At 49.7% G+C, this 25,441-nt stretch overlaps 3 protein-coding genes across 25 annotated transcripts; 2 read left to right on the top strand and 1 right to left on the bottom strand.

Annotated features, from left to right (window-relative positions):
• Nucleotides 1-403: 403 nt before the first annotated feature.
• Nucleotides 404-25,110, bottom strand: LOC121661183 (two pore calcium channel protein 2-like). Of its 22 annotated transcripts, XM_042021073.1 has the most exons (23): nt 23,561-25,110; nt 22,520-22,658; nt 20,735-20,948; nt 11,642-11,724; nt 10,962-11,076; nt 9,741-9,869; nt 9,416-9,532; nt 8,595-8,713; nt 8,350-8,451; nt 7,580-7,706; nt 6,490-6,691; nt 5,665-5,860; nt 4,425-4,610; nt 4,113-4,177; nt 3,741-3,828; nt 3,437-3,506; nt 3,314-3,353; nt 2,668-2,887; nt 2,353-2,443; nt 1,983-2,070; nt 1,489-1,607; nt 1,083-1,319; nt 404-878 (listed from the first exon to the last, which is right to left on the bottom strand). In XM_042021073.1, exons 3-23 carry the CDS (start codon nt 20,747-20,749, stop codon nt 789-791), a joined length of 2,499 nt encoding a protein of 832 aa, XP_041877007.1. In that variant the 5' UTR covers nt 20,750-20,948; nt 22,520-22,658; nt 23,561-25,110; the 3' UTR covers nt 404-788. The 22 variants fall into 22 exon arrangements, 18 of the variants coding, with proteins under 18 accessions (XP_041877007.1, XP_041877006.1, XP_041877005.1 ...); XM_042021072.1 differs by lacking the exon at nt 23,561-25,110 and having other exon boundaries at nt 22,520-23,481; XM_042021071.1 differs by lacking the exons at nt 20,735-20,948; nt 22,520-22,658; nt 23,561-25,110 and adding an exon at nt 11,838-11,923.
• Nucleotides 11,937-12,735, top strand: MTLN (mitoregulin). The gene has a single exon (XM_042021098.1). It carries the CDS (start codon nt 11,975-11,977, stop codon nt 12,149-12,151), a length of 177 nt encoding a protein of 58 aa, XP_041877032.1. The 5' UTR covers nt 11,937-11,974; the 3' UTR covers nt 12,152-12,735.
• NPHP1 (nephrocystin 1) lies at nt 13,312-25,441 on the top strand. Of its 2 annotated transcripts, none has more exons than XM_042021091.1 (20): nt 13,312-13,414; nt 13,640-13,704; nt 14,411-14,471; nt 14,945-15,081; nt 15,419-15,608; nt 15,792-15,893; nt 16,379-16,470; nt 16,592-16,631; nt 16,911-16,995; nt 17,574-17,668; nt 18,223-18,351; nt 19,184-19,258; nt 19,526-19,636; nt 20,562-20,644; nt 21,509-21,585; nt 21,867-21,963; nt 22,071-22,183; nt 23,478-23,551; nt 23,657-23,701; nt 25,108-25,441. In XM_042021091.1, exons 1-20 carry the CDS (start codon nt 13,346-13,348, stop codon nt 25,384-25,386), a joined length of 2,019 nt encoding a protein of 672 aa, XP_041877025.1. In that variant the 5' UTR covers nt 13,312-13,345; the 3' UTR covers nt 25,387-25,441. The 2 variants fall into 2 exon arrangements, with proteins under 2 accessions (XP_041877025.1, XP_041877024.1); XM_042021090.1 differs by having other exon boundaries at nt 21,864-21,963.

Below are 25,441 nucleotides of genomic sequence, written 5' to 3'. Positions count from 1 at the left end.
GCTCACCGCCCGGGCCCGTCCATGCCCGCCCGCCCCAACCGCTCCCGCCGATTCAAACTGGCCGCGCGCAGCCCCTGCCGCCTTCCCATTGGCCAGTCCTCGGCCCGCCCCGCCTTCCCATTGGCCCCCAGCCCCGTCAATCACGCGACAAACCCCGCCCACAGCACCGCCCTCAGGTGCTGTTCCCATGGCGGCCGCTGCAGGGCGGCCCGGGCGCATCCCCAAGGGAAAAGGAGGCACAAAATGAGGAATTGGGAAGTAAAAGAGGAACGCTGGGCAACGCACGCGAGGAGCAGCCCCCGCTCCTCTCCTCGTCTTCGTTTCCCACCTCCGAGCCCTGCACGTTATCATGGAGCAGCCCCAACCCTCTCCCATCATTAACTCGGAGGTATTCCATGGGTTCTCCAAACTGCTGAATTTATTGTGCTGAAGAGCCGCTTCGTTCAGCACACACCGGTCCATAGAGCTGCATAGAAAAGTGCTGCGATACAATTCCAGTTACAAGAAGGGGTTATTCCAGAACATACTGCCCGGGCGCCATCCCTCTCCGGGCACAGCCGGATACTCCGGCTGCCCCCCGCATTCCAGACGTTTATACGGGACTGTACATGAGATAAAGCTCCTTCCCAGGACACAGCTGCTTGTTCCCACCGTGGAACCCGGGCCCCACGCGTGGGAGCAGCCAGGAAACACCTGGACAGCCGGGAATCGGCTCCATTCCCTGATCCCCCCTCAAGCCGGGCTCTCGGAACTCGGGCTCCTGGGAACAGCCGAGGTGGGGGACAAGTTTAGGATCTCTTCAAAGGAAGGGCCTTCGTCCTCCAGGGGTATCTCTGCCTCGAACATGCGCTGCAGCAGAGCATCCACTGTCCTGTATCCTGGCGGGACAAAAGAATTCCCTGTAAGCACCAGGTCTGCTCCTCTGGCTACCTTCAAGGTGCCTGTTTTAAAACAGGCAAGAAAATCCCCCAAATCACATTCCCTGCTGCTCCACCCCACCTGCTTGAAGTACTGTGAGCCCTTCTCGAGGATAAGGCCATTATCTGGCATTTTAAACCCTTCTATTCCCACACAATGGATACCTGCGGTACAGCAAGAAAGCCAGGAGGAGGAGGAAAATAGTCATCGAGCGAGCCAGAGCAAAGGAGGATACAGTCACCCCGTGATCCAAGCAGCAGGAATGCAAAGCCCACGGAGGAGGGAGAGAGGAAAACGGGTGTCTTGGCACAGCAGGACCTCGGCCACCAGGGCAGTGTCTCCAGAGGGAGGTTAATGAAAACAAGGGATACACAAGGGCCAAGGTGGGACAGGAGAAGTTGCTACAGTAGTAAAAACAAACAGCAAACATCAAATGTCCACAGTCGTCCCAAAGTCTCCAGGTGGGTTTTGGCTGCTTTTATAGCCCCAAGGGAGCAGCAGGACTCGGGAGTTTCTCCCAAGGAAGAGCTGGGACCCTTGGGCCTGGACACCCTGGAGGGTCACACTTACGTTTGGAGGCAATTTTGAACAGCAGCCCTTTGCTCTGTGCCTTCGTTCCACCTTCCCCCTCCAGCTCGTGCTCTGCACTCTCCATGTTGTCAAGGAGCTGCTCATCCCGGAGCTCATCCCTGCACAGGAAGGGCCAGGAATGACCTGGGAAGGGGGCACAGCCTACCCTGGGAGCCCAGCAGCGATGGCTTCCCGGTGGGGCAGGACAAGCACCAGCCATGGGGTTATTTTCCAGCACCTCTCCTGTCCTCTGGGCTGGAAGAGCCACGGGAGGCAGCAAAGCCAACACCAGGGGCCTTCTACTGGCACTTAAACCAGCAGAGGAGCCCGAACTTCAGGACAGGGAAGAGGAATCACCATTTTTAAGGAAGATCAGCCAGAACTTTGTGACAAGGAAGGGGAATCTCAGCTCACACCTCGACACAGAGGGTGCTTTTCCCTCATCACTGGTGCCAAATTGGCCACATCCACCATGGGTTCATTAGGGGGCTTACTCTTGAACTCCCATTCCCAGCTCCTGGATTTTCTGCTCGATGGCAGTTTCCACTTCACTCTTCTCCAGGGAATATTCCACAAAGAAAGCTTCCAAGATGAACGACACAAAGATACTGAAAGAAACAATGAGCAGAATTAAGGCAGCACTTCCTCACTGGCATTGCCCATCTCAGTATTCCCAGGCTCATTTCCCAGTGCTCCATCCCCTCCAGGCCAGAGCAGCGCCCAGTGGGGACAAGAATGCAGCAGATCCCTCTAAACACATCCCACCTGCCTGCCATGGGTGACCCCAGGCCCACCAGCACTGCCCTGGCAGGGGCAGATTCCCTTTTTCATCCAAAGAGGATGAAATCATCCCAAAAAACCTACTTGACAATGATTATCACCATCACAATGTGGAAGGCGATGAAGTAAAGCTTGGCAGGCTGAGCTGTCACGTTGGCAAATCCATTGGCAAAGAGTGGAGCGGGAGTTAAGGGAAAAGAGGGAAGGAGGAGCTGAGGGAGGGACCGGGAACCCAACAAAGCCCTCTGCGGGCCCATCTCTGCCCCCTGTCCATGTGCAGTGCCCGGAGAAGAGCAGAATCTGGGAAGAGGGTGGATCAGAGAACCACCCAGTCTCCCACAAGGACCATCAAGCCCAGTTCCCAAGGTTCCAGCTGGGAATGTGCACTACAAAGGATATCGTGCCACTGGTTGACCACAGTGAGCTCCATGAGGACAATGAAGGATGAGGCAAAGTTGTTGAAGTTGTTCTTGCAGTACTTCCCACGGGCAAAAAGGGAATCCTTGAGAGCTGGATTCCCACATTCCAGAGCATGAGGAGTGTTCGAGTTGGCAGGGAAGTACTGGATTTTCCCATGGAATAACTCCATGCCAATGATAGCGAACACACAATACACAACCTGCGAAGAGAAACCCCATCACCTGCTTCTCCAGCAAGCTGCAAGCCCCAGGGCAAGCTTGGCATCCCAGCAGGTTTTCCAATTTCCACAGGCACAGCAAGGGGCTGGAGGGGAGCACAGAGTCCAAGAGCCCCAAGCCACCCAACAGCAATCACCAGGCAGGAATAATTAGCCAAGAACCACAAATACATGGAAAGGAAACACTCCCAAATCATAACAGAGGCCAATTCTAGGAAATCATTTGAGAACCAGGTTTCTCATTCAGCCTCTTGCCCAAACCATGATTTGATTCCTTATGATGAAAAGCCCAGGCTGCCAGAACACCCCATGGATCCAAGGAGCATGTCCTGATCCAGGAAAAAGCAGGAATGCAGCCCCTCTGCACCCTTTCCTTGCACAACGGCCATGAATCAATTGGACACTTACAGTTCCAAGGGCCTGCCATCCAGGGAATTGCATTGATCCCCTTGGAAACAGTATGAGCATGACGTTTCAGACACACTTCTGTGAAACTGGAGTGCTTTGAACCGAGACACCCGGATTTCTTACCAGAGTGAGCCCACCAAAAGTCAGCATGGTCGGGACGATGTTTATCAGGGTGTTCATGATGACCCGGAACCTACAGAGAGCCCACGCTGGTTATTGTCACACCCCGGCCACCACACGCTCCCCACATCCCCAAAAGAAGCCTCCAGAGAGGCTGCAGCCACTGGGCTCATCCCAGGCAGGCTGGGACAAGGCCTTGGGATGCTTTTTGGAGCAGCCATGGTCAGTGCTGGACACTCAGAGCGCTGCCTCTGGCACAGACCAACCCCTCCCCAAAACCCATCTCCCACCCCACTCTCTTCCTCACCTCTGAATGCTGTCAACAATCCGGATCAGCCTGAGGACTCTTAGGATGAACACAATGTCCAGGATCTGCTGGCTGTTGTACTTCATGGCTGAGAAATGAACAAAGATATTTTTATTATGAAAATAAAGCCGGGAAGTGTTAAGATAAAGCTCTTTATTTGTTACTGTTATGTCCTTGTTAAACACTATAACAGGGAGCTAAAAAAAAAAAAAAAAGAAAAAAAGAAAAAAAGAAGATGACTGGGTTAGTTCTTAGAAACCCTCCAGAAATTCCTTGTCTGGTCTCAAAGCCTCCCAAGCCTGAGGTGCTGGCAGGAGGCTGGGGAGGACACCAAGATTCCCAAGGCATGCAGGCTGCTCAAGCTGCACTTACTGGACTTGAGGGTGGCATTGAGAATCGTTGCAGTCAGGGCAGCAAAGATGATGAGAGTATCAAACCTGGCACGAGGGAAGGCACTGCTGTTAGACTTTGGGGGACAGGAGTGGGGTTTAAACAAGGAGTGACCCCTGCTCCTCATATCAGAGCCAGGCAGCCCTGGGTCAGCTCAGCCTATGGGAGAGTTTTGTCACATCATCCTCTGATTCATCTTAAACACACCCTGGCACAGGAGTTCAGAGCCTTTCCATCCCTGAGGAGCCAAGCACAGCACTCACCACACTCCACACAAATTTCCAGCCCACTCACCAGTTCCAAAACTGGGTTTTGCCAAAGAACTCCCTGGGTTCGTAAGTGTAGACCTTCAGGAGGATCTCCAGGACATACACAGCAAGGAACACCCACTCTGCGTAGGAAATGTAGGGGCTTTCCTCATCCAGGGCAATGAAGATGGCATTTATCAGGATGATGGTATCATAAGTCCAAACAAAAGCCCTGCAAGAACAAAGAGGTGAGCTTGTCACTCCCAAGAAGGTCAAAGTCACACAGCTATTTCCAAAACATTTTGCCTCCTCTCTCAAAAATTCTTTACCCATCAGTTCTCCCCAAACCTGAGAGCTTGGGGGAGTCATTGCAGAGTTTAGTTTTGCTCTTGAAGTCCAACACAGAATTTGGTTAACAGGTCTGGGGAAGTGATTTTTTCCCCATCTACTCAGTGCTGGTAAGGCCACATTTGGAGTCAACTGGGCTCCCCAGTACAAGAGAGACCTGAACACATTAGAAACAGTGGAAGGACAGAACAGTCTGACTCAGGCCACTTTGGGAGAGCCAGGGTTGTCCGGCCTGACAGGGAGAAGGGTCAGGAGCAGCTCCTGTGCATAAATACCTGATGGGAAGGTGCGGGGAAGATGGAGCCAGGCTCTTCTCAGTGGTATCCAGTGGAAGCACAAGAGGCAAGGGGCACAAGTTGAAATACAGGAACTTCCATTTAAACAAAAAAGTTGTTTGGTTGGTTTTTTTTAATTGGGAGTGATCAAGCACTGGAATGGGTTGTAGAGAGGTTTTGGAGCCTTCATCCTTGAGGATACTCTGGACCCAGCTAGCATAGCCCTGAATACCCTACTTTGGCTGACCTTGCTTGGAGCAGGGGGGTTCCACTAGCCCATCCCTAGATGTTCCTTGTAACCTCAGCAAGTTTGGGATTCTGGGAAGGCTCGGAGGTGAAACAGAGCTCTAGAGAACTCCCTAACTCCCAGCGCTGACGAGGCAGCAGGACACAGCTCTGCAGCACAGACTGCTGAGGTAGGAGCAGCTCTGAGTGCAGCACTGAGGTCCTTCATGGCAGGACACAAAGCACAGACTACTGCCAGCAAAACCCAGCTCAGCCAGCGGGCCTGGCCAAGGTGCGGCCTCGCCCACAGCCAGGGCTGCTCCTCCACACCACCAAAGGCAGGCCAGGAGCAGCGGCAGAGCCCCTGAGGGTGGCCTGGCCACAGCCTGTCCTCCCCAGCAGCACGCCCGGGTAGCCCCGGGCCCTGTCAGAGCTCACCTGTGCCTCAGGACGCTGCGCAGGAGCCGGCTGGGAGCAGATCCATACAGGGCCGGCACCCAGCGCGCCAGAGGGTGCCTGCGGATCTTCAGTGTCACCACCTGGATGTTGAGCAGGTCTGCCAGCTGCACGAAGGACTTCTTGTCTGCAGCAGAGTGCCACGGGTCAGCCTGATCCCATGGCAAATAAACAGTGCCTGCTAAATGCAAATCTGAGCCCGCAGGAGGGGCAGCAAAGCCCAGCCCAGAGCGGTATCCACCACAACAGGCTGAACTTGGAATTCAAGCAGCTTCTCTGCCTCATTCCTGGGGAATCGTCTCGAGCCATGGGCCAACAACCACCACAGAACAATTCAAAACGAGGACACTGACCCAGCTCTCCCGATATTCCTGCTCCGGAGGACTGTGGGGGGAGCCACATTGCTGGGAGGCATCTGATAACAAGGGAGGCTTTCCACATCCTCTGCTGAGAACAGGAGGCCCCACACACCATGGAGAGCATGGCCTGATGTCAGATGGCCCTGAAGGCCACACAGTGCGTGGGACATGGGCTACAGCACAGGCAGCAGGAACAGCCTTTCAGCACTCCAGGAATCCGGAGGGAAACAGGAAGAGAACGGCCCCAAGGTGCCCAAGGAATGACTGGACGTGGCACTCAGTGCTCCGATCTTGCCGATAAGGTGGGGATCAGTCACAAGTTGGGCTCAGTCATGGAGGTCATTTCCCACCTCAATGATTCTGAGTCTCTCTGGGGCCATTACAGATCAAAAATCCCAATGCCAAACCCCTCCTAGCCCCTGGCTCCTCCCCAATCCCCACTGCTCACCTACAAACCCTTTCTGCTCGTCATCTGAGATGCGGAGCAGCAGCTCCCGGTGGGAACTGCTGGTGTCAGGAGCCACCAGCTTGACCAGCTGCTTCCACCGGGCTTCCCGAACCACGAACTGCTCTCCCTCCTTTTCCTTCAGGAGGTTGAAGGCTTCGATCATCTTGCGGCGCTTCATGTAGGCGAGTTTACGGATCTCATTCTAGAGAGAGGATTGGGACTCAGGCAGCTCCAGGCACCCTTCCCCTTTTGTTTAACAAATGAACTCATTTGCACAGTGCAGAGATGCAAGAAGAGACCCAGGGGAATGACACTGGACAAAGCACAGCACAGTTAATGCGGGGGGGTGAGAAATGGTGTTTAACAGGCAGCTGTGGGCTCTCCACACAGAGCTCTGGAAGGATCAACAGATTTCTGGATGCTGGGACAATGCTGAAAAACCGGAAGGAAAGACAAAGGGTAGTGCCAGACAGGAAGGAGGTGACAAAGATCACGGGATCTGCATGGCCACAGAAGCAAAGAGGATGTGTCCACACATGCTTCCCATCCACAAATGAATCCTGCTGAGAGCAGGGGTAGAGATCCTCTTCTGCACATGACTGCAAGCAGGAGAAGACCCAGCTTCCTCAGAAAGGAAGACCCAACCCCCTCACGGGAGCAGCCAGGAGTTGCCAGCTCTCCCCCTTTGATCACAAGTCCCACACTGCCCTTACCCAGTTTGGGTAGAACAAAAATTCTGATTTACTCAGACCTCCCATTTCCAGTTCCTTTGTTCTAAGAGCACATGAAAAGATGTTGTGCAAAAACAGTTCCCTGCATGGAGACAGCAATGCTGAGCTAGGACTAAATCTCCAAGATAATGCAGAATGTGCTGCTTATCTGCTGGAAACACCACAGAGCACACAATTCATTGCCAACAGCAGAATTCCCAACAACCCCACAATACGAAAGGTGGGTCTGTGCTTGTTGTTTGCAGAGCACCAAAGGCAAGAAGCTGTTCCCCCCTTCTCAAAGCTTTCCAAGGGAAAGCCAGAGGTTCCTTACAGAGAACAGCAGGAATCCACTGGTCATAAGCCCCTCCACGCATTACCTTCAGATGTTTTTTGTAGTTGTTGTAGACCACGGCCAGGAAGAGAGACATGAAGATGTAAGTGTTGATGATGACAAAGGCGATGAAGAACAGGGCATACCAGGAGCTGAAGTCAAATGCTGGCATCCTGGAGAAGGGGAGAGGGATTGCTGCTTGCCAGACTGACAAACAGGGAAAGGGAATCCACGAGAAAACAGACTCCCAGATGGATTTCCAAGTGCTGTTTTAGACAGCCAGATCAAACTTATCAGATAATACCCAAGCTAAAAACTGCATTAAGTCAGCTGGAAAGCACTTTTCTTCTGCTGGGTTCTCACCATGGTTTGTCAGGCCCTGACTGAAGGGGTGCAAAAGACAGCACAGAGATGAAATCTCTGCCAGTGTGGCCAAATTTAAGAGCAGACATGAGGTGATGTCTCAGCCATATGATGGTTTTTGGCCTCAGACCCTTGCTGCACTCAGATCTGCTTTTCCACTTGCTCTAGGAGGATAAGCAGCATTTTATTTCTCTGTTTAAATTCCCAGGGTCCCTGTATCATCCCAGCCATGCCCAAGATATTGCCAGCACACAGATGACCAAGCCATTCCTCCCTGTCTCACACTTAACAGCACCTTCCCAGCACGAACCAAAATGGGAACCCAGAACAGATGGGGGTGAAAAGCCCAACACTCACAGAATTTTAACTGTGCCGTGCAAATTAGAGGCTGCACAGAGAGCCCTGAGAACACGATGAGAGAAAGATCTGATCATCTATACATGACATGCATACATGACATCCGGGCTGTTTGCTGTCGTCACCAGCACATAGAGGTCAAACACAATCTCCAGGTAGTTTCTGAAGTAGGGCAAGCCTTCTGCTGTCTGGAGATTCCTAGGAGGAAGAGGACAGCCTGGAGTTAAGCACAAGGATCCCGTGCCCCACCACAGGAGCTGCACCTATCAGCAGTGCTTGTGTTCCCTAGGAATTGCTTGGAGTCTGCCCAGAGTATCCCAGGAGCAAAGAAGTATCCATACCTCTCTCCAAAGAGCTTCAAGGCCATGAGGGAGAACATGAGGAGGCTGAACATGAAGAGCAGGAAGACGTAGGTGATCTCGGGCAACGTGTTGCGGATGCTGCGGAAGGCCCTCCGGATCTGCCAGGGACAGGGGAAGTGCTCAGTGGCAACAGGGCACCCCTTTTTCCCCTCACAATCCCATCTGCATCAAACCCCTAAACTGGGGTGCAAGAGCCCCAGGCCTTTCCTCCTTGTTCTCCAGGAGGAATCCTAGAAGGAAAGGCCCCAGCTACACGTCACAGTGAACTCAAGAGCCAAGGGACAGAGAGCCCCAGGGCACTGCTGAGATGTTCTTGCTGCAGGGAACCAGTCAGGGACAAAAATCCATCACTCCAGGCCACAAATGACATGCTCTGAGCCCAAATGTTGAACTGCTCCCTCCCCAAGGCCTCCACACCACAGTTTATTCACTTGTAAGTCAGGACAACACCAGTCTTGGGCAGCAGGACAAAGATCTCCCCATGATGAGAGGAATCAGAGTCCAAGTCTGGACTATACATTTGAGAACAGCGTGACACTTGTTTACCCAGGAGACTTCCAGAAATCAGTAACCTGGAGCCTGACTCAGGGAGAAACACGGTGGTTTTTTCTGTGGTACAGTGTGAATCCACTCTTTTGTCCACCATATTAATGCCTCAGGCCTCTTCTGAAACAAACCTTCTCTCACAGGACCCTAAATTCTGCCATAAAACCTTTCTGCTAAATCCCCTGGATCATGGAAAGCAGCAGGCTGTCCGAAAAAACAGCACCCTGGACATTCCCACCAGACCTTTTCCTTACCTGGCGACTCTCTGCAAAATTGATGAGGAAGATGGGCCTCACAATCCTTGACCATCGGATGCTCCTCACATCATATAGCCTGAGGACCCCATATATGGCCAGGTCTGTCAGGGATAACTGTAGGAAAAAGAAGGAAAACTCCCAGAACTAATGCTGGAATGTGTCTAGACAGTGAACAGTGTTCACTGATACAGGAGAGGTGCACACACGACGGGTTTGTCAGAGCTGCTTGGTTTGGCCACGGCTCGTGTATGCGAGGTCTGGGATCCCAGGAAAGCAACAGGAGGGGAAAAAAAAAAAAACACCTCCCCTGGGCCCAACTCACCAGGATTGCCACCATGATGCAGATGTTCTTGGTGTCCTTCCAGAACACATTGTGCAGGGTGACTTTGGCAAAGTGTGTCAGCCGGCCGAGGAACACCAGAAGGCACAACACCTCCAGCACTGACGTGGCCTGCAGAGAGAGCAGGGCTCAGCCAGCACAACCAGGAGCAGCAATATTCCTTTTTGCACGATAAAAAACAGGCAGAGCAATAGTTTCAGGCTTCCTTTTGTGGAATTGCCTGCCAGAGGAGGTTAAAGCCAGCAAGTCTGTGTTTGCTTAGGATTCAAGGAGTACATCTTTCACAATCACACTGGCGCAGGGCAAATAAAGGCTGCAGAAAAGTCTGGCCTAAAGTAAAACTTGGCTTCTACTTTCACATGTGACAACTGGACTTGAGTCCCAAAGAAGGCTGGAATTGCTCTCACAGATGGAGAACAGCAGCGTGGCTTTGTCCACAGTCACATGGGCCATCGCTGATGGCCACAACAGCTCCTACAGTCCCTGGCCAGCTCCTGTGCCCTTTTTGTCCCCATTTCAAACAAATCACAGAATTATAAAATCACAGATCATTTGGGTTGGAGGGGATTTTAAGGATCATCTCGTTTCAACCTCTGCCATGGGCAGGGGACACCTTCCACTATCCCAGGTTGCTCCAAGCCCCATCCAACCTGGCCTTGGACACTTCCAGAGATGGGGCAGCCACAGCTTCTCTGGGTAACCTTCTCTGGACAACCTGTACCAGGGCCTCACCACCCTCACAGGGAAGGATTCCTTCCTAATATCCCATGTAACCCTGCCCTCTGGCAGTGGGAAGCTGTTCCCCCTTGTCCAGGCATGCCAGGCCCTTGGAAAGGGTCTCTCTCCATCTTTCTTGTGGGCTCCCTTCAGGTACTGGAAGGCTGCAATTAGGTCATGCCAAAGCTTCTCCAGGCTGAACAATCCCAATTCTCTCAGCCTTTCCTCACAGCAGAGCTGCTCCATCCCTCTGATCAACTTGGTGACCTCCTCTGGACTCATTCCAACTTTCCATATCCTTCCTGTGCTGGGGACCAAGGGCTGGATGCAGGACTCCAGGTGGGGTCTCACCAGAGCAGAGCATCAAAGATACCCCCAAAAACACCAGCATCCATTGTCTCTTGGCACCTCTGACGACCACTTTGAAGCAAGAAGCCCTTGATGGCTCCAGCAGCTGCATTTGCTGCTCCTACACCACAAACTCACCAGGAAGGGGAGCGGATACACAGCAGGTTCCTCAAACAGGGCAAGGGACAGGTTGAGGAAGATGAAGAAGTAGGTGGCTGTTCGCATCATCCAGTGGTTATAGAGCTGATAAAGCCTGGAGCAAGAAGGCACAGGCACCATAAATAAAGACTTCAGGGCACATCCCAGGGCATCACCAAATGCATCCTGGAAGAATAGCACTTGCTGTCCCAAACAAACATTTTTGCCAGCCAGGAATCTGGCAACTTGTTTTCAACTCAGTCTCAGAACAGATGGATACTATACTGCCTTTCAGTGAAGCATTAAATAGCAGAGTATTTATTATAGAATATTTATTATAGTAAAGAAAACATAACTGTGCAGCCCCCTGGTTCTGCCACTCCAGCACCTTCCACACAGCTGAGGGCTGAACAAACCTCCCAAACTCATCGTTCCCACAGAGGCTTGGAAGATTTTACTTTTTTTTTTTCCCCCTCCAGCAAAACACAACTTTTTAATGTCATTCCCCCATCTTCAACATAAAGATGCACTGAGCTCCGTTTTAAGCACTTCAGCTTAAGTACAATTTTTGGCACCCCACCCATCCACCTTTCTTAGCACCACAGACGCTTTTTGGCTGTTGCTGCTTGGCCACGGGTGTGGTTGGCTCTCCACAGGTGTGGGGGCGAAACTCTCCTTACCTGACGGCCTCCGGGGAGGTCTTAAAAGGAATATTCCTGTTGTACTGCGCATCGGAGACAAACGCTGCTGCCAGCAGGAGATCCTGGGGAAAACACAAGCCAGTGTGAGAGGAGCTTCGGGGAAACTCTGCGGAGTCATTGAGGGGAGGGAGAAGGGGGCAAGGGTGCCTGGGGGACCCGCGGGGCGAGGCGGTACCTGCGCTGCCGCCTCGGCCATGGCGCGGGCAGACGCGGCGCCTCCCCGGCCCCGCCGCCTTTAACGGGGCCGTTCCCGCCCCCGCGGCGGCGGAAGCAGGAGGCGGGGCCGGGCACGGGCTGGGGAGCGGGGCCGGGATGGTGCTGGAGGCGCTGCGGCCGCGGGCCGTGCGCTGGGCGCTGCTGGCCGCCTTCGCTGCCGGAGTGGTGGTGGGCTGGCAGGCGGGCCGGGCACGCCGCCGCTTCCTGCGCTGGCGGCAGCGATACCTCCAGCGCCGCCTCGCCGCCGCACAGGAGCAGCTGGAAGCGGCCTGAGCGCCGGGAGCCGCAGCCGGGCTGCCCCTGGCCCTGGCAGCGGGCTGCGAGCGGCTCCCCGGCGGCCTCGGTGGGCGCTGCCTCAGCCGGTGGAAAGCGGTGAAGCGCTGCTGGGGAAGGACAACATCCGTGGAATAGCACGATTTCTGGGGAAGGACGGCATCCCTGGAATTGCAATGCTGCTGGAGAGGACGGCATCCCTGGAATTGCAGTGCTGCTGGAGAGGACGGCATCCGTGGAATAGCAGGACTTCTGCCCTTCACAAAGCAAGATCCCAAACTGTGTCAGGCTAACCTAACAAAGAACTGAGGATATGCAAGCAACGATACCAAACCTGGAATGGACTGCTCTGGGAGCTTTGGAGTCCCCATCCCTGGAGGTGTTCAAGGAACAAGTGGACGTGGCACTCAGTGCTCTGGGCTGGGTGACAAGGTGGGGACATTGCACTCGATGATCTTGTCCAACCTCAGTAATTCGGTGATGTCCATATTCCAAAGGGTTGTCTGCACTTGTCCGGCTCTAAGCCTGCTACTCTGCCTTTGCCAGGAAGCGCTGGCGACACAATAAACTAGCAAAAGTCATCACATGGTGTTCCTAGGTGTTTGTTTCCGGAATAAATGTGAAAACGTGCCTTACGGGCACGTGTAACAAGTCCCATTATGGGTGTGCGTGGGGACAATTAAGTGGTGAAAGAGCTCATGTGTTGGCTGGGTGAACGAGCAAGTAAAATGAAGGAGTTGGAATTCCTCCAGGCACTTCGGATACGGAATTGTGAAGGTAGCGGTAGCAAATTCCTTCTTCCCATTGCTAGGGAATTCCAGGAGAAGCAGTGCTGGGGGATTCACTGCAGGCTGCTGGTTTTCAAAGGTATTACGGAGTTCTAAAAGCTCTGGGGGAGAAAAGGCACTGCCCAGCGCCCTTTAAGGCTTGGCCTTGATCTTGGAGCTCATTCCCAAACTTAACGATCCTGCCATCAGACTGCATGCCCTCCAGAGGTGCCTTCCAAACCCAACTATTCAGTGAGTCCATTACTGGCATCACAAAACGCCAAATCGTTTGTTGGCAGATGAGTGGTGCTGGGGAGGTTTCAGAGCTCCGGCGCTGCCGGGACCGCGTGCTGGGTACGGAGCGCTGCCGGCCCCGCCCCGGGCCCGTCATCCGGCGGCGCCGGGGCTGTCCCGTTGCCCGGTGACGATGTCGGAGCGGCGGGCGCGGGGGCCGCTGCAGCGGGTGCAGCGCCGGAGCCGGGAGCTGCGGGCGCAGGTACCGGGGCTGCACCGGGGCAGGCACCGGGACTGCACCGGAGCTGTACTGGGGCAGGCACCGGGACTGCACCGGGACAGGTACCGGGACTGCACCGGAGCTGTACTGGGGCAGGCACCGGGACTGCACCGGAGCTGTACTCGGCAGGTACCGGGGCTGTACCAGGGCCGGTACCGGTCTCGCCCCCCATCCCCGGCCCCTGACCGCCCCCGTCCCCTGTTGCAGGTGGAGGCGCTGCGGGCGGAGAGCGCGGCTGCAGCCCCCGGGCAGCGGGAGGCCCTTGGGCTGAGGTGAGGGGGATCCCGACCCCATCCCGAACCCTATCCCACCCCATCCCTCGCTCCCACCGCCCCGGCCCTGCCCTCACCCTCCCCTCTCGTACCTCTATGCCTTTCGTACTGTTCGTTCCCTCTGTGCCTTTCCTCTCCTCTCCTAATTGTACAGCTCTCTCCCTGCCCCTTTCACTCCTGTTTTCCAGACTGGCTCTTTCCCAGCCCTCTGAGGCTGAGGAAAGTCTGGAGAAGGGAAGACTGAGAGGGGAATCTCAGCAATCTATAAAAATATCTCCAAGGCAGGTGCCAAGGGGATGGTGCCAGGCTCTTTCCGGTGATGCCCAGCAACAGGATGAGGAGCAATGGCCATAAACTAAAACACAAGATCCACCTCAAATGAGGGAGAATGGCAGAGAACTGGAACAGCTGCCCAGGGAGGGTGTGGAGTCTCCCTCTTTGGAGACATCCCAAACCCACCTGGATGTATTCCCTTGTCACCTGCTCTGGGTGATCCTGCCTGGGCAGTGGGGTTGGACTGGATGATCTCCAGAGGTCCATTCCAACCCCAGCTATTCTGGGATTCTGACAAATGCTGCTGTTTGGGCTTGGAGCTCTCAACCTGCAGGGACACACAGCACCTAAAATGACACCTTTCAGTCATCAGGTGTGGTTGGGGTCAGAGTTTTAAAGAGAATACCATCTGCCTGTCTTGCTTTCAATGCAGATGTACACAGCTGAAGAAATTGGTGGAGGAGAATACAAACGCTCTCTATGCTTTGAAAAAAGTAAGTATGGAGATTAATTTGTGGTTTTCTCCAAAATTCACCACAGAGAGCATTTAAAGAACACCAACCTTCCATTTTAAATGCCTCAGGACAAGAGCAGTGCCCAGCACTGCACGGTCCCTGCTTGTCATCTCTCCAATTTATACTTTTTATATCCATTTATATAATTTAAAAACTCACTTTAATGCTTTATTTTGTCCAAGTCCTGCACTTAAAATCTTTGATAAAATATTTTTCAACCCAATGCATTCTTTGGAAGCAGAGAATGCAATTTGAAACTTAACAAAGAATTTCACCTTGGCAGAGTGAAATGCTAAGAAAATTGTCACTAAAGAGGGAGTGACAGTAGCCCAGGAAGGGGAAAGCTTGTAAGGCATGTCTGGAAAACTAAATTTATAGGGGAACTTTTGATTCTTTGAGCAATCTATTGGGGAGCTTTGATTCTTTAGGGCATTTGTTGGGTTCTCTGTCAGGCTGACGAGCCCGCGCCGGTGGGGAATTACAGCCAGAGGAAGGAAGAGGAAGAGAAGCTGTTGCTAAAACTCTCCCAGCAGCTGCAGAAACTCCTTCTTGTCTTGGATCAGGATAACGTGACAAAGAATTATCCAGGGTGAGTAGCTTAAACACACAAATGCAACCTGTTTTTTTAAAGGATGGCTGGAATGGACCTTGAAAAATCATTATCTCACCCCCTTTATTAGCTGAAAAATAACAGAAGGATAAAAAAAAGAAGTGCTCACGAGAGAAGTCATTTATGACTTGCTGAGATTTTCTAAGGGTGCTGGATAATGGCTGGAATATAAGGTTTGGAGGAGTTTCTTGAGGACAGAGAGTAAAACACAGGAGTGAAGATGCTGTGTCTGGATAAAGTCCTTGCAGAAGCTTGACAGCATTTCAAAAAGTTTGGTGGAAATTATAATAAAAGAAGTTTGATTTGTTTTGGGTAGGGATGAGGAACACCAGAAAGGTCCTCGTGCAGAAGATGGAAATGAAGAGGAGGAGAGTGAAGATGAAGAAAGTGAGGAGGAAGACACTGAAGAAGAAGATGAGGAGAAGATGTTGGATGATCCAAATGTCAGAGAATGTGTTGCTGTTGGAAACTTCGATGCCCAGCAGGAAGGGGATCTCACATTTGTGGTGACTATCTCTCTGTAAAGGGTTTTTACTGCAGATCACTCTGAATTAAGCAGTAACTATAATGAAATTCTGTGCTTTTGGGATTCAGCCAGTTGTGGGATTTGGGGAGAAATTGGAGTTAGGTCCTTTTTAATTTAAATATTTGGTTGGTTTTTGTCTCTGTCTCTCCCTCCAATGCCAAAGAAAGGTGAAATCCTGCTCATACACGACAAGAAGGCGGATGGCTGGTGGGTAGCTGAAAATTCCAAGGGGGAGAGAGGCCTCGTTCCCAGGACCTACCTTGCGGTTGGTGTGCTGCAACCTCTGTCCTAATCTCACCTCTGCTCTTTTATATAGATTAATGATCCTATATCTGCATAAAATGGGTCACAGTGCAGTGTGTTGTTTGGAGATAATGCCAGTTATTTGGAAACAACTCCATGTTTTTATCCATGGGGATGGAGATACCCATCAAAAGCAGCATTTTTGTGCCTTGTGAAGTCGTGGCAGAGAAGTTACTTGAATATAAAAGTCAGAATCTTTGTCACTAAAGGCCAGCTCTGAAAACCCCACGCTGCTTGGATTAATTTGGGCTTTTAATAATTTATCTGAAATGGGAGTCCATGTAAACGTGGGACAGTTTTCTGCATCACAGACAGAAAATCTTCTCTTATAAACTTACTTCACTTATTCTAAACTTACACTAACGTGGGCTGTGGTTGGAGAAGGCATTTTTAAGAACAGAGCTGGGAAGAAATCAAGCCATTTGCCATTTTAAATCTGAATTCCAGGTTCCCAAGGCAGAGGAAGAAAGCCAGGAGGAGTCAGAGGAACACATAGAAGTGGTAGATGAAACAGCAGATGGAACTGAAATTAAAAAAAGGTAAATGGAGTGTCTCAGATATGGTTATGAAGCTGCTGCTATTTGAAAACAGACCAATATTTAGTGGTTAAACTTTTGTTCACGTGAGGATTTATTATAAATCCCTCTATTTTTCTTCCAGAACAGATTCCCACTGGAGTGCTGTCCAAGCCATCACAGAGGTAGGTGCCCCTCTTACAGAGGAGCTTCACCTGCCATAATCTTCATTGTTTTGTAGACAAGCTGTGCCTTTTCCCAAACACTGTCTCATATCACAGACCCTTGTTCTTAATTAACATCTGTGTTTTGGGAGTCTCTGTTAGCAAGAAATGCCACAGAAATGCTTCAGAGGAGGTGACTGAGATCCCAAGTTTCTGGTTCTGAACAGAGCTGGAAATTAGGATGAAATTTGCTGTTAAATAGCAGGAACAGTAGTATCCTTTTTTCTTTCTTTTTGCTAGAATGACACTGTGGAGGTACTGACCACCATAGGGGCAGTTCCTGCAGGATTCCGCCCATCCATGCTTTGCCAGCTCTTGGAGGAAGGTAAGGATTTCTCCTGGCAGGATTCTCAGGTGTCTGTGGTGGCTTTCTCACCCTGGTCACCAGCCTGGTGGACTAAAATCAGTATTGCTTAATTTTAATGGGGTATTTGGCTATATTTGACCCATCAAATAATGTATAAAAGAATTCTTTTCCCTTAAATTTCAATTTATCAATATGAAATCCTGACAAATTTCCTCACGATTTTAAAGATTTTCCTCTTTGGAAGATCCTTCCTGTTGACAGTGCAGGAAGTGTTAATTTGTTTTTATTTTATTTTAATCTTCCCTTTTTCTTAAAGGTCTTTTGGAATCTCTTCACTAGATATATTAAAACATCTCATGTTTTGTTAGTCTTTCTATTTAAAGCTGTTTCATCTCCTTTTTTTAAATTAAGTCATTGTGCTTTTGGGATGAAATACTTCAGAACACTTACAAATAGTAAACAGTGCTCATGGGAGATAATACCATCGTTTTGTTTAGTCAAATATTCAACTGGACCTGAATTTGGGGTGTTGTCCATTTTGGGGCAATAAAGATCATTTTTAAAATGAAGTGGTTTTAAATTTCCTCTTGCTGTAGGTGAAGAGTTTCGAGCAAGTTATTATTTGCAGCCTGAGCTTACTCCATCCCAGCTGGCTTTCAAAGACTTGGTGTGGAACTCTGAGAGAAATACTGTGAGTATTGCTGCTAAGGGGGCTCTGATGCCTTTGGGTTTGGGAAGTGTCAGGATCTCTGGATGGGAATTGCTGGCAGGAATTCACATTGGTGGGTGAATATTGCTGGGAAGCACATGGCAGATTTCCATGTCAATCCAGACTCCTTAGCCAGTAGTGTTACCACATCCTACTCTCCAAAAATCAGCCTAAATTGTCATGTTGTATTTCTTTTAAGAGTCACCATAGTTTGTGGGTTGCTTCCCTATCTGGGGTGAGGCAGTGGGTGACTTGTGTGAAGTTTTAAACTGATGGACACAAACTCAATTTGCCTTCTTTCCATTTGGCTAACAAGTATGTCTTAATTTGCACCATTTCTGGAATATTTCTTCTGCTGGGACCTTCTGTCTGTCCCACTGAAACATCCTTAGGGCAGAGCTAAAGGCTGGTGAAGAAATCCTGCTGCTCCCACTGCACAGGGGCTGTGGTTGGGAGAATCACCTCAGTCCATAAACACAAAATGAGACCACGTGCAGAGGGCCTTTAGGTTTCATCCTCCTCCTGCTGTATTTCAGATCCATCCTAGACCCACCAGAGTGTGCCTGATTGTCACTTTATGCAGCTGCAAGATGATCCCACCCCCTAGAACCGGCGTGCGGGTCCTCAGCCGGCATGTCCGGCTCTGCCTCTTCGACGGCAGCCGGGTAAGGAACGTGTCTGCTTCCCAGAAAAGGACTGGAGGAGGTTTGCAACTTCCAGGATCCTTCAGGTTCTGGTTCCTCTGGTATGCAGCTCCTCCAGCTGTCTCACTTAGAGAGAGACACACAACCTGCCTCCCAAGCTGCTTAATTTATGCTCAGATGAGTCTGGTTCGAGCCCACTCACCCAGAAAAATAGAATTTAATGATAAAACAGGCCAGACTGCATTGATGGGCATTGGGCATGGCGAGGCAGGCACACTCAGCCTTGTTTCCCACCCTTGGTACTGCACAAAGCACTTGATCCCTCCCTTTTGCTGCCTTTGGTTTCTCCCCCTCTGCTTTCCTCCCGTGGTAAGTCAGGTGCAGCCCCGGAATGCCCCTGAGCAGTGTGAGGTGAGCCAGGGAGCTGCTCCTGACTCAGGGTGACAGTCACACCCGGCCCCTGGGGCTCAGGGCTGTACTGGGTGGCCCTGGGAGGGGCTGGGGCGGGAGCTCCATTGCTCTGAGTCCCTAATTTCAGGTCCCCCACCTGCCATTGTGCCTCCTGGCTCCTCTGTGCTCCTGGAGATGAGTGTTTCCCGAGCTGATCTGTCTCCTGGGATGGGCCTGGGAGCAGCTGGGTCAGGGTCACACTCCTCCACGTGCCCTTGGTCCTCTGCTCCTTTGTGGGTGTGCGGAGCAGGTTTTTATAAAACCATAACTTTGATTATCCAGCAGTTTTCTTCCAGATGTCTTTGTTGTGTGCAGTGTTAGATCCATCTGGGATAACCCTGCATTTCCTGAAAGCAGGAGGGCTTTCCAGAAAAACTTGCTTTATCTTTTTTCCCCACCTCAGGTGCTGAGTAACATTCACACAGTGAGAGCTACGTGGCTGCCTAAAAGTCCTCAAACATGGACCTTTTCTCCAAGGGTAGGTGTCACAGCCACTGGCTGTTTACAGCTTCTTCCTTCAGTGTCACTAAAGTGTTCCTTGGTGGCACAGCTGTGCTCCGTGGAAAGACAGTAAGGGGAGCAAGGTTTTGACTGGAATTGGTTCTCTCCTCATTTTTATATGCAGTGGGATTGGGTCTGAGATCTTGTATGAGTGAGGGATGTGGTTGATGGCCTTTAAAGATCAAGATTTTTTTCTTAGGTACATTAACTTCTTTTTTTTTTCCCCTCCCTCTCTCTGTACCAGGTGATGGGCATCTTACCCAGCCTGCTTGATGGTGACTGTTTTGTCAGGTCCAGCTCCCTGTCTTCAGACATTGGGATATTGTTTGAGCTTGGCATCACTTACAAGTGCAATGTGAGTGTGGGAAGGTGCAGTGGAAATCGCTCCAAGTGCAGGTTTATAAAGGGAACCAGCTGTCCCTAGGTAGAGAATAGGACTAGGGAACATCCCTCATTAGAGAACAGGATTAGAGAATAGGATTATCTGGAAAGACCTACAAGAAAGATGGTGAGAGACTTTTCACAAGGTCATGTAGTGACAGGAGAAGGGGGAATGACTTCCCACTGCCAGAGGGCAGGGATAGATGGGGTATTGGTGAGGAATTCTTCCCTGTGAGAGTGGAGAGGCCCTGGCACAGGCTGCCCAGAGAAGCTGTGGCAGTCCCATCCCTGGAAGTGTCCAAAGCCAGGCTGGACGGGGCTTGGAGCAAGCTGGGATAGTGGAAGGTGCCCCTGCCCATGGCAGGGGGTGGCACAAGATGATCCTTAAAATCCCTTCCAACACAGACCATTCTGGGTTTCTCTGATGAGAGAATATCCCTAAAAGTTCCTCTGACTCATGGATGTGAGTGTCCCTGTACAAACACTGAAATAAATTGTGCCAAAAATCCCATGTCATGGGATCACAATGGACCAGTTGTCTCTTCACTCCTGCAGTTTTCTGTGATTTATTTCAGACTAATGTCCTGTGCAGTTTGAAAACTAAAGTTTTAACTGTTTCAGCAGTATGGACAGTGGTTTCCAGCTCCAGTTTACACAGATAGAGCCTGTCCATCTGGGATATGCTGCTGGAAAGCACAACAGGTAGTAAGACAATGGATGGTAAAGCCAGAAAAACTACCCTCAGAGAAGGCAGATTGTGATTTTTAAGCACACAAGGGTGAAAGAGGAAAAGGGGGATAGCTACAATGATTTTGATGCGGTTATTGTCATTAATCGTGCTTCAGTCACTCGTTCTGGGTCAGCTGCTCAAATAATTTACATTTCTCTTTTTTTTCTAGTCAACAGGTGAAAGAGGAGAGCTGAGCTGTGGCTGGGCCTTTCTGAAGCTTTTCACTTCCAGTGGGATTCCTGTTCCTTCCAAGTGAGTTTGTTGTGTGTTCCTGCTGTCCCTGTATTTACACATAGATGTACCTACATCTATTTTAGAGTAAAACTCATCTTTCATACTTACACACTGCTGGGGCATGGGGCATCCAGACCAGTCCTTTGTGATTCTGGCTCTTCTTCGTGTGCACTTTGCTGCATTATCCTTTTCCCATGTGAAGATTGGGAGACTGGTTTCCAAGGCCTGGAATCGGGTAGGAGCTGTTGTGAATGAATCTCTCACTGCTCTTGGAGTGTGAATTATATTTTGCAGCTGATTTATTATTAGTGGGTCCAGTCATCTGAAAGAATAATAAATTGTACATTATTTTATTAAATGTAGGAAAACTTTCTGTTCACTGACAGAAATAATTCATTGTAGCTCAGACTTTCAAGACTTGGTTTTAACCAAATATTGGTGTATATATATGCATTGTGTTCTGAATTTATCTGGGTTACAGGGGAAAAGAAATACCCACAGGACACCCGTTCTAAAAAGTCTCTAAATCTCTTCTGAATCTCATTTTTTAAATATTGTTCTACCATTTCATTAAGTAAGCATGGTATTACAGATTAAATTTCATGCTTGCTTCAGCAGTGACTTACTCTTGACAGAACAGGGATTACATTATTCTTTAACAAATTTTAAATATGAAAGATTTAAAATGTTGGAAGTGATGATTCCTCAAAACCATTTTAATGAAGCAATTGCTAAATTCCATACAAGAAGAATATTTGGGCTGTGGGAAAGAAACAGTGTTGTTAATGGCTTTTAAAATAATTAACCTCCCAGTATAATTAAATTCCAAAAATAGTTAAATTCCCAATATCATACAGGCTTCACATTTCTCTTTATTAACAGGATGTACGAGCTGGTCCTGAGTGGTGGAACTCCCTACGAGAGAGGTGTTGAGGTTGACCCATCAATATCAAGGAGAGGTGTGGTTTCTTTTCAAAATAATTTAAATAAGACAATGTAATTAATGCTGCATCTCCTTCACAATAGTCCCCAAAGCCTGGCTTGGGTTTGTGTGTTCTATTTTTGCATGTATTTCATTATTTATCTGCTTTTGCCTTGACACTGGGGAGCTGGGTGGTGCCAGGCGAACTAAACTTGAAAGAGTTCTCAAGCCACTGAAATGTCCATTTTTGTAATGGGCATTTTATGAATGTTGTTTCAAACTGACTGTTTGAATCTGGGGTGTTTATTCCTGCAGCAGGCTCTGGGGTTTTTCAGCAGTTTATGAGCCTCAGGAAACAGCCTGTGCTTCTGGTGAAAGTGAAGTCACCAAGCGTGCACTCAAAAGACATCCTGAAGTGAGTCCTTGTGCTTCCCTAAAATGAAAAAGTATTCCAGATAGCCTAGAGAAATCTGCAGTGTTTGCAATAAACATCTCAACTGCTGTCCTTTATTTTCCCAATAGTTTCCTCCCTGAAACATTAGTTGGGAGCATGTGCTACATCCATCTCCTGGTGTTTTATCGGCAAATCCTTGGAGACGCCCTCCTGAAGGACAGGATGAGCATGCAAAGCACAGGTGAGCACTGGAGGAAGATCAGGTTCATCCAGGGAACGACTCTCTCCAGAGTTCCCTTTGGCAAGAGATGCTTTTGGCACTCAGGCTAAGTCATCCTCTTTATTTTTATTTTTTAATTATTATTTACTTACTGACAGTAGGGAGAGACACAAGTTGGAGAGTTCTGGTTTCAGAATTCAGTGTCTTGCCCTGATTTTGCAACTCTGTATCTTATTCAGCAGAACTAATGATAGGTTATAGCCTTCTCCATTTTAAAGCTGACCTGAAATATGGAAAAATTACATTTCTTAATTCTACTACGTGTGAATTTATATAGGTGAGAACTGCCACATTTACCTGATTTGATCTTCATAATTTAGGACAGTAGATCAGGCTGATGACCTCTCCTGGAGTTAAACTGCATCCTTTGGATTTTAGACTTCATTTGAAGCGACTGAAAGGCTTTATCCCAGAAGTTGTTCTGGTAGCTGTGCAACTAAAGAAGGTTTCTATTATTTCAAAATCCACCATCACTTTAGGGATAGACAACTGAAAATGTCTGTTCTACGTCCCAGAAGTCATCAGTCCTGGCTCACTTCCCTGAAATATTTTGGCATTAGTAAATGCTTTGTGTTTACTGAACTTCCCATCAGCTTCAAGGTGAAGAAACAAGTGCACATTCGCTATTTGAAATCACAAGAGAAAGAAAATGCTTCAGCCAAAATCCTGCTCTCTGTCACTTGGAATCTTATCCACAGTCTCATTAATTAAAATAATGACAGGAGTAGAGTGATTTCTCATGGAAGTGACCCAAAAAGCACCAGGACACCTGTGCAGTGGGATATGTGCCCCACTGGGTAAATTCACCGTGCACTTGGTCCCTGGTTCTCCTAAAATGCCACACCAGACACACCAGGCTGAGGTAGAACCCAAATGTGTTTATCCATAACATCCAAACCAAGCAGCACAATTGCAGCTGTGTGTAGAAAAGGCAGGTGCAGAAATGAGGGAAAACACCTCTGGCAGGTAAATCAGGAAGGGCTCCTGCTTGCTGGCATTCCCAATAAACCAGCACTGGGGTTTGTGTGTCTCCTCTCCTAGTTTAACTGTCTCTCAGCCACTGAGAATTGGCTGCAGCCAGAGAACAGTTTTTAGGGAGTTCTCCTACCTTCCCTGCTCTGGAGAACTGTTACAGCTCATTTTCCCTTTGGAATAATCTGACGGGAGGGGTTGTGTTGACTACCTGGATGTGCCAATACTTTGAAAACTATCCTGATTCTTCCTTAGCCTTGAATGTGTTTGTGTTCTGTTTCAGACTTAATCTGTAATCCTGTTTTAGCAACTTTCCCTCGACTCCTGGATCAGCCAGACCTGATGGACGCACTTCGGGTATGTTACCTTGCCAGGATTTCCAGGCAAAATTTGATCTTTTTTTTGTCTTGTGAAAAGATAAAGTTCTCCATAGCCTTGGTCTGATTTCACATTTCATTTTAGAGTGCCTGGGCAGACAAAGAAAGAACATTGAAGAGAACTGAGAAGGTAACAAACTACAGGTTTTTCTTTCCATAAATGCAGGGTAATTCCAGCTAGCTGCTCCCTGCCAGTGCAAGTGCTGCTTAGCTTTTCCTCTCACTGTACATCTGTTTAGAAAATAGAGATATGTAAATGCAGTTCTTAACATTTCTCACCCAGATTTATAACAGTAAACCAGGAGCAGGAGGAAAATTAAATTAACTTGTAAATTTTTATTTCAATGTTGTTAGGGGGGAACCTGTTACAGGTACCCAGACTGTGGCTCCCTGTCATGATGTGCTTCCAATACTTGGCTGGTAAAAGCTTTCCATGGATACAAAAGGGGCTGTGTGTGCCTGCAAAATCATCTTCCCTACTCCAAACTCTGAGGTCCAGTCCTCCCACAATCTGCCTGGGAAAAGGCCCCCAAATTCCTCAGATCTCCCTACCCCAGAACAGTTGTAATCCCACATTTTGGCGTGTAGAACTGACCTGGTTGTCCCCAGGCTCACTCACACCTTGTCCTACCCACTGTCCCCTGGACAGAGAGCAGCTGCAGGGAACTGAATGAGAAAGCCATTGGCTCTCAGTGCTGGATTTCCTGGGAGCAGCAGTGGGATATTTCATTCCCTGTGCAAGCTCCTGAATCGATGTCCAAGGATGGCTCCCTGTTTACACAAAACAAGCACCCGCTGAGTCAGAGCGTCTCTTTCAGGGCCATTCATTCAAAAGGAAAGCAGATTGCTCACGGAATTGGTAACTCCCCGGGATGCCAGAACCATCCAGTTCTACCTGACTGGCATGTGCCACTCCCACGGGAGGATTGTTGCCTGCTGAATGCTCACCCTTCCCGCGGTCCCGTGAGGCCAAGCTGTGAAATGCTCCCTGCCAGGCACAGTGCTCCCGGGGCTGGGACACTCCGGACTTGGATCTTTTCCATGTGTTTGATAATTTACCAGGCTGATCCTTAGTGTCTGGGTTTTCCAGCCTGATCTTTACAGGGGAGCACACCACGCACCAAGAGTGGGACAACAGTGCCCAGGGGCAGCCTCACCTCCTGCTCCAAGGAGTGGGATTGGAGCCACTCTCCACCTAGGACAACAGGGAAATGAGAGGAGTTTGGGCTTCCAGGGCAGGGAGGATGTGACACTGCTTTTAAGAAGAAATACAAATACCCCACGAGCAAAGGGCTCTCGGTGCCTGTGGTTTATGGGAAGGCTGACAGAGTTCAGGGAGCAGGTTCGTTGAAACGCTGGAGAGGCTTATCCAGGATAACGGATGTGTGTTTAGGAAGGTCAAATCTCTTCCCATTGTTTTCCTGGGAACTGGGAGTGAGTTGTTCAGGGTTTTTCCCCTGTGTACAATACTTTGGAGAAGTGCTTGGCAACACCACGTGTTTGCACTGAACTATTTTCAAACACTCTTCTCTGCAGAGAGATCAAGAATTCCTGAAGTCTGCGTTTGTCCTGGTGTACCACGACTCCGTGTTCCCTCTGCTCCACACCACGTTCCTCCCCAGCTACAAATGGGCTGAGGAAGAGGTGGAATTGTCTCGCTGGAAGGTGATCCATGACTTCCTGAAAAGGAGCCGGGAGAACGATGGTGCGCTGGAGTACCTGCTGTCATCAGAAAACACCCACAGGGCCTTTGACATCTCAGAGCTGGCCTATGATTTCTTAGGAGAAGTGAGGGAAAACAATCCAGGAGAATGAGCAATCCAGGCTCTCTAAGGACATGGTAACAATAAAATTAAATTCTTACCAAAGA

This window comes from Corvus kubaryi, unplaced genomic scaffold (genome assembly GCF_017639235.1).
Source record: "Corvus kubaryi isolate FWS band 111438036 unplaced genomic scaffold, C.kubaryi_AGA036_p1.0 37103, whole genome shotgun sequence".
Taxonomy (NCBI): Eukaryota; Metazoa; Chordata; class Aves; order Passeriformes; family Corvidae; genus Corvus; species Corvus kubaryi.
Note: the sequence above shows the minus strand (reverse complement) of the source record. Positions and strands in the feature narration are given on the sequence as shown.